The 8,311-nt window shown below is 46.6% G+C and overlaps 1 protein-coding gene across 1 annotated transcript in view; it reads left to right on the top strand.

Moving 5' to 3' along the window:
- Window positions 1–7,269, top strand: part of cpb1 (carboxypeptidase B1 (tissue)) — an 18,906-nt gene extending 11,637 nt beyond the window's left edge. The window contains exons 10-11 of the mRNA XM_071327808.1: window positions 6,599–6,683; window positions 6,989–7,269. Of these exons, the coding sequence (XP_071183909.1) occupies window positions 6,599–6,683; window positions 6,989–7,176 (273 nt within the window). The 3' untranslated portion in view covers window positions 7,177–7,269. The remainder of the gene's footprint in view (window positions 1–6,598; window positions 6,684–6,988) is intronic.
- The last annotated feature ends 1,042 nt before the right edge of the window (window positions 7,270–8,311 follow it).

The raw sequence follows: 8,311 nt of genomic DNA, 5'->3' as shown, positions 1-8,311 counted from the left end.
AACCACCCCATCCAGACAGATATCTACTACCCCCTCCTATAACCACCCCATCCAGACAGATATCTATTACCCCTCCTATAACCACCCCATCCAGACAGATATCTAATACCCCTCTATAACCACCCCATCCAGACAGATATCTAATACCCCTCCTATAACCACCCCATCCAGACAGATATCTACTACCCCCTCTATAACCACCCCATCCAGACAGATATCTAATACCCCTCCTATAACCACCCCATCCAGACAGATATCTATTACCCCTCCTATAACCACCCCATCCAGACAGATATCTAATACCCCTCCTATAACCACCCCATCCAGACAGATATCTAATACCCCTCTATAACCACCCCATCCAGACAGATATCTAATACCCCTCCTATAACCACCCCATCCAGACAGATATCTAATACCCCTCCTATAACCACCCCATCCAGACAGATATCTATTACCCCTCCTATAACCACCCCATCCAGACAGATATCTAATACCCCTCTATAACCACCCCATCCAGACAGATATCTAATACCCCTCCTATAACCACCCCATCCAGACAGATATCTATTACCCCTCCTATAACCACCCCATCCAGACAGAAATCTAATACCCCCTCTATAACCACCCCATCCAGACAGATATCTAATACCCCTCTATAACCACCCCATCCAGACAGATATCTAATACCCCTCTATAACCACCCCATCCAGACAGATATCTAATACCCCTCCTATAACCACCCCATCCAGACAGATATCTATTACCCCTCCTATAACCACCCCATCCAGACAGAAATCTAATACCCCCTCTATAACCACCCCATCCAGACAGATATCTATTACCCCTCCTATAACCACCCCATCCAGACAGAAATCTAATACCCCCTCTATAACCACCCCATCCAGACAGATATCTAATACCCCTCTATAACCACCCCATCCAGACAGATATCTAATACCCCTCCTATAACCACCCCATCCAGACAGATATATATTACCCCTCCTATAACCACCCCATCCAGACAGATATCTAATACCCCCTCTATAACCACCCCATCCAGACAGATATCTAATACCCCTCCTATAACCACCCCATCCAGACAGATATCTATTACCCCTCTATAACCACCCCATCCAGACAGATATCTAATACCCCTCCTATAACCACCCCATCCAGACAGATATCTAATACCCCCTCTATAACCACCCCATCCAGACAGATATCTAATACCCCTCCTATAACCACCCCATCCAGACAGATATCTAATACCCCTCTATAACCACCCCATCCAGACAGATATCTAATACCCCCTCTATAACCACCCCATCCAGACAGATATCTAATACCCCTCCTATAACCACCCCATCCAGACAGATATCTATTACCCCTCCTATAACCACCCCATCCAGACAGATATATATTACCCCTCCTATAACCACCCCATCCAGACAGATATCTAATACCCCCTCTATAACCACCCCATCCAGACAGATATCTAATACCCCTCCTATAACCACCCCATCCAGACAGATATCTAATACCCCTCCTATAACCACCCCATCCAGACAGATATCTATTACCCCTCTATAACCACCCCATCCAGACAGATATCTAATACCCCTCCTATAACCACCCCATCCAGACAGATATCTAATACCCCTCCTATAACCACCCCATCCAGACAGATATCTATTACCCCTCCTATAACCACCCCATCCAGACAGATATCTACTACCCCCTCCTATAACCACCCCATCCAGACAGATATCTAATACCCCCTCTATAACCACCCCATCCAGACAGATATCTAATACCCCTCCTATAACCACCCCATCCAGACAGATATCTATTACCCCTCTATAACCACCCCATCCAGACAGATATCTAATACCCCTCCTATAACCACCCCATGCAGACAGATATCTATTACCCCCTCTATAACCACCCCATCCAGACAGATATCTAATACCCCCTCTATAACCACCCCATCCAGACAGATATCTAATACCCCCTCTATAACCACCCCATCCAGACAGATATCTAATACCCCTCCTATAACCACCCCATCCAGACAGATATCTAATACCCCCTCCTATAACCACCCCATCCAGACAGATATCTATTACCCCTCTATAACCACCCCATCCAGACAGATATCTAATACCCCTCCTATAACCACCCCATCCAGACAGATATCTACTACCCCTCCTATAACCACCCCATCCAGACAGATATCTATTACCCCTCTATAACCACCCCATCCAGACAGATATCTAATACCCCCTCTATAACCACCCCATCCAGACAGATATCTAATACCCCCTCTATAACCACCCCACCCAGACAGATATCTATTACCCCTCCTATAACCACCCCATCCAGACAGATATCTAATACCCCTCCTATAACCACCCCATCCAGACAGATATCTAATACCCCTCCTATAACCACCCCATCCAGACAGATATAACCACCCCATCCAGACAGATATCTATTACCCCTCCTATAACCACCCCATTCAGACAGATATCTAATACCCCTCTATAACCACCCCATCCAGACAGATATCTAATACCCCTCCTATAACCACCCCATCCAGACAGATATCTATTACCCCTCCTATAACCACCCCATCCAGACAGATATCTAATACCCCCTCTATAACCACCCCATCCAGACAGATATCTAATACCCCTCCTATAACCACCCCATCCAGACAGATATCTACTACCCCTCCTATAACCACCCCATCCAGACAGATATCTAATACCCCCTCTATAACCACCCCATCCAGACAGATATCTATTACCCCTCCTATAACCACCCCATCCAGACAGATATCTACTACCCCTCCTATAACCACCCCATCCAGACAGATATCTAATACCCCTCCTATAACCACCCCATCCAGACAGATATCTAATACCCCTCCTATAACCACCCCATCCAGACAGATATCTATTACCCCTCCTATAACCACCCCATCCAGACAGATATCTAATACCCCTCCTATAACCACCCCATCCAGACAGATATCTATTACCCCCTCTATAACCACCCCATCCAGACAGATATCTAATACCCCTCCTATAACCACCCCATCCAGACAGATATCTACTACCCCCTCTATAACCACCCCATCCAGACAGATATCTAATACCCCTCCTATAACCACCCCATCCAGACAGATATCTATTACCCCTCTATAACCACCCCATCCAGACAGATATCTAATACCCCTCCTATAACCACCCCATCCAGACAGATATCTAATACCCCTCCTATAACCACCCCATCCAGACAGATATCTATTACCCCTCCTATAACCACCCCATCCAGACAGATATCTAATACCCCCTCTATAACCACCCCATCCAGACAGATATCTAATACCCCTCCTATAACCACCCCATCCAGACAGATATCTATTACCCCTCCTATAACCACCCCATCCAGACAGATATCTAATACCCCCTCTATAACCACCCCATCCAGACAGATATCTAATACCCCCTCTATAACCACCCCATCCAGACAGATATCTAATACCCCCTCTATAACCACCCCATCCAGACAGATATCTATTACCCCTCTATAACCACCCCATCCAGACAGATATCTAATACCCCTCCTATAACCACCCCATCCAGACAGATATCTACTACCCCTCCTATAACCACCCCATCCAGACAGATATCTATTACCCCTCTATAACCACCCCATCCAGACAGATATCTAATACCCCTCCTATAACCACCCCATCCAGACAGATATCTAATACCCCTCCTATAACCACCCCATCCAGACAGATATCTATTACCCCTCCTATAACCACCCCATCCAGACAGATATCTAATACCCCCTCTATAACCACCCCATCCAGACAGATATCTATTACCCCTCCTATAACCACCCCATCCAGACAGATATCTAATACCCCCTCTATAACCACCCCATCCAGACAGATATCTAATACCCCCTCTATAACCACCCCATCCAGACAGATATCTAATACCCCTCCTATAACCACCCCATCCAGACAGATATCTACTACCCCCTCCTATAACCACCCCATCCAGACAGATATCTACTACCCCTCCTATAACCACCCCATCCAGACAGATATCTATTACCCCTCCTATAACCACCCCATCCAGACAGATATCTATTACCCCTCCTATAACCACCCCATCCAGACAGATATCTAATACCCCTCCTATAACCACCCCATCCAGACAGATATCTATTACCCCTCCTATAACCACCCCATCCAGACAGATATCTAATACCCCCTCTATAACCACCCCATCCAGACAGATATCTAATACCCCCTCTATAACCACCCCATCCAGACAGATATCTAATACCCCCTCTATAACCACCCCATCCAGACAGATATCTATTACCCCTCCTATAACCACCCCATCCAGACAGATATCTAATACCCCTCCTATAACCACCCCATCCAGACAGATATCTAATACCCCCTCTATAACCACCCCATCCAGACAGATATCTAATACCCCTCCTATAACCACCCCATCCAGACAGATATCTACTACCCCCTCTATAACCACCCCATCCAGACAGATATCTACTACCCCCTCCTATAACCACCCCATCCAGACAGATATCTACTACCCCTCCTATAACCACCCCATCCAGACAGATATCTAATACCCCTCTTATAACCACCCCATCCAGACAGATATCTAATACCCCTCCTATAACCACCCCATCCAGACAGATATCTAATACCCCCTCTATAACCACCCCATCCAGACAGATATCTAATACCCCCTCTATAACCACCCCATCCAGACAGATATCTAATACCCCCTCCTATAACCACCCCATCCAGACAGATATCTATTACCCCCTCTATAACCACCCCATCCAGACAGATATCTATTACCCCTCCTATAACCACCCCATCCAGACAGATATCTAATACCCCTCCTATAACCACCCCATCCAGACAGATATCTAATACCCCCTCTATAACCACCCCATCCAGACAGATATCTAATACCCCTCCTATAACCACCCCATCCAGACAGATATCTACTACCCCCTCCTATAACCACCCCATCCAGACAGATATCTAATACCCCTCCTATAACCACCCCATCCAGACAGATATCTACTACCCCCTCCTATAACCACCCCATCCAGACAGATATCTACTACCCCTCCTATAACCACCCCATCCAGACAGATATCTAATACCCCCTCCTATAACCACCCCATCCAGACAGATATCTATTACCCCTCCTATAACCACCCCATCCAGACAGATATCTATTACCCCTCCTATAACCACCCCATCCAGACAGATATCTAATACCCCTCCTATAACCACCCCATCCAGACAGATATCTAATACCCCCTCTATAACCACCCCACCCAGACAGATATCTAATACCCCTCCTATAACCACCCCATCCAGACAGATATCTACTACCCCCTCCTATAACCACCCCATCCAGACAGATATCTAATACCCCTCCTATAACCACCCCATCCAGACAGATATCTAATACCCCCTCTATAACCACCCCATCCAGACAGATATCTAATACCCCTCCTATAACCACCCCATCCAGACAGATATCTAATACCCCCTCTATAACCACCCCATCCAGACAGATATCTAATACCCCTCCTATAACCACCCCATCCAGACAGATATCTACTACCCCCTCCTATAACCACCCCATCCAGACAGATATCTACTACCCCTCCTATAACCACCCCATCCAGACAGATATCTATTACCCCTCCTATAACCACCCCATCCAGACAGATATCTATTACCCCTCCTATAACCACCCCATCCAGACAGATATCTAATACCCCCTCTATAACCACCCCATCCAGACAGATATCTAATACCCCTCCTATAACCACCCCATCCAGACAGATATCTACTACCCCCTCCTATAACCACCCCATCCAGACAGATATCTAATACCCCTCCTATAACCACCCCATCCAGACAGATATCTAATACCCCCTCTATAACCACCCCATCCAGACAGATATAACCACCCCATCCAGACAGATATCTAATACCCCCTCTATAACCACCCCATCCAGACAGATATAACCACCCCATCCAGACAGATATCTAATACCCCCTCTATAACCACCCCATCCAGACAGATATCTAATACCCCCTCTATAACCACCCCATCCAGACAGATATCTAATACCCCTCCTATAACCACCCCATCCAGACAGACTCCTCTCCTCTCACCCTCCTCTCCTCTCACCCTTCACTCCTCACACCCTCCTCTCCTCACACCCTCCTCTCCTCTCCTCACACCCTCCTCTCACCCTCCTCTCCTCTCCTCTCACCCTCCTCTCATCTCACCCTCTTCTCCTCTCACCCTCCTCTCACCCTCCTCTCCTCACACCCTCTCCTCATCCTCCTCTCCTCACCCTCCTCTCCTCTCACCCTCCTCTCCTCACACCCTGTCTCTCTCTCTCTCTCTGTCTCTCTCTCTCTGTCTCTCTCTCTCTCTCTGTCTCTCTCTCTCTGTCTCTCTCTCTCCCTGTCTCTCTCTCTCTCTGTCTCTCTCTCCTGCTGTAGATGACTGTTGCTGAGGGAGCTTCCAAGGCTCTCCGTAGTCTGTATGGAACCGAGTACACCAGTGGCCCTGGAGCTGCTACCATTTGTGAGTACAAGACCATGGCTACACCAGGGCTGTGTCCTTATGCTTTAAATAGCCTGCTATTGAGAGCTGCGGTAGCTACAGTACATCTCTACATTTGATCATCCAGGATATGAACCCATAGTGACTGAGTGATTAGGCCCATGTCCTCTCCTCTCCTGTCAGTCTGTGATTGGATGTATATTTAGCTGTGTAGTGTGTAGTGTGTCGTGTGTAGTGTGTAGTGTGTAGTGTGCTGTCCTTGCTATAGCGCGATCCTCCAGGATATCACCCATAATATGTTCCTCCTGATATCTCCTCCTCCCCAGACCCTGCTGCCGGTGGCTCTGACGACTGGGCCTACGACCTGGGGGTGAAGTACTCCTACACGTTTGAGCTGCGTGACACCGGGCGCTATGGCTTCCTGTTACCTGAATCTCAGATCAAGCCCACCTGTGAGGAGACCATGCTGGCCGTCAAGTACATCACCAGCCACGTGCAGAAGAACCTGTACTAGAGGGAAACAATCAGAACCCCTCCACCGCCCAGCAGGGACACATGTCATGTTTTCTCCTTGACAACAAATAATAAAACCAGCAATATGTTTCATCTCACAACTCCTCTCTGATTCTAATGCTTTCTTTTGTCAATTCTTTGTTGAGTTATGGTCCAGACAGAGTGAACTAATGGACTGAGTATAGAAGTAGATAGTATATTCTGGTCCAGACAGAGTGAACTAATGGACTGAGTATAGAAGCAGATAGTATATTCTGCTCTACTTAATCTACATCTATTCTGAAAATCCCACTCAAATCATCTATAATCATATTGAAGGAATATCTTTTGGGAAAAGCCCTCATCTCAAAGTAGCATTTTCTGTCTATTTACATGTTTTCTTGATTCAAATGAGAATGTTGAGAGAAACAGAGGGAGAGAGAGAAAAGAGTGAGTCCGTGAGAGAGGGAATGAGAAATAGAGAAAGAAAGAGAGGTCTGAGGATTCATTGTGGGTTTATTCCCAGAGTCTCAGGGGCCCCCTATAGAGTCCTGGCTTTCAGCCAATGAGGAGGGGGCATCTATCCGCCCCTAAGGATTTGGGTCCGGCAGCAGTAACACAGGACTGGACAGCCATAGAGCAAAGTACGATCTCCATGGCAGCACCTCAAGCTCGTCTGACCAATCACAGATCTACTGTCTGTCTATCTATTGCATGGGAACCAATCACAGATCTACTGTCTGTCTATCTATTGCATGGGAACCAATCACAGATCTACTGTCTGTCTATCTATTGCATGGGAACCAATCACAGATTGACTGTCTGTCTATCTATTGCATTGGAACCAATCACAGATCTACTGTCTGTCTATCTATTGCATGAGAACCAATCACAGATCCATTTTTGTATTGTTTTATTTAACTAGGCAAGTCAGTTAAGAACAAATTCTTATTTACAATGACGGCCTACCGGGGGACAATGGGTTGGGATTAAAACAAAAATTATAGGACAAAACGCATAACAGCACTTACAGCCATTACCACGAGGCCATTCTCCCCAATTAAGGTGTCACCAACCCCCTCATACTTTTCTATATATAGTGTAGCACCTGTGAAACACCTTCCCGATAACAAGATGGAAACCAGCACAGGTGTAAC

This window comes from Salvelinus alpinus, chromosome 10, assembly GCF_045679555.1.
Source record: "Salvelinus alpinus chromosome 10, SLU_Salpinus.1, whole genome shotgun sequence".
NCBI lineage: Eukaryota > Metazoa > Chordata > Actinopteri > Salmoniformes > Salmonidae > Salvelinus > Salvelinus alpinus.
Note: the sequence above shows the minus strand (reverse complement) of the source record. Positions and strands in the feature narration are given on the sequence as shown.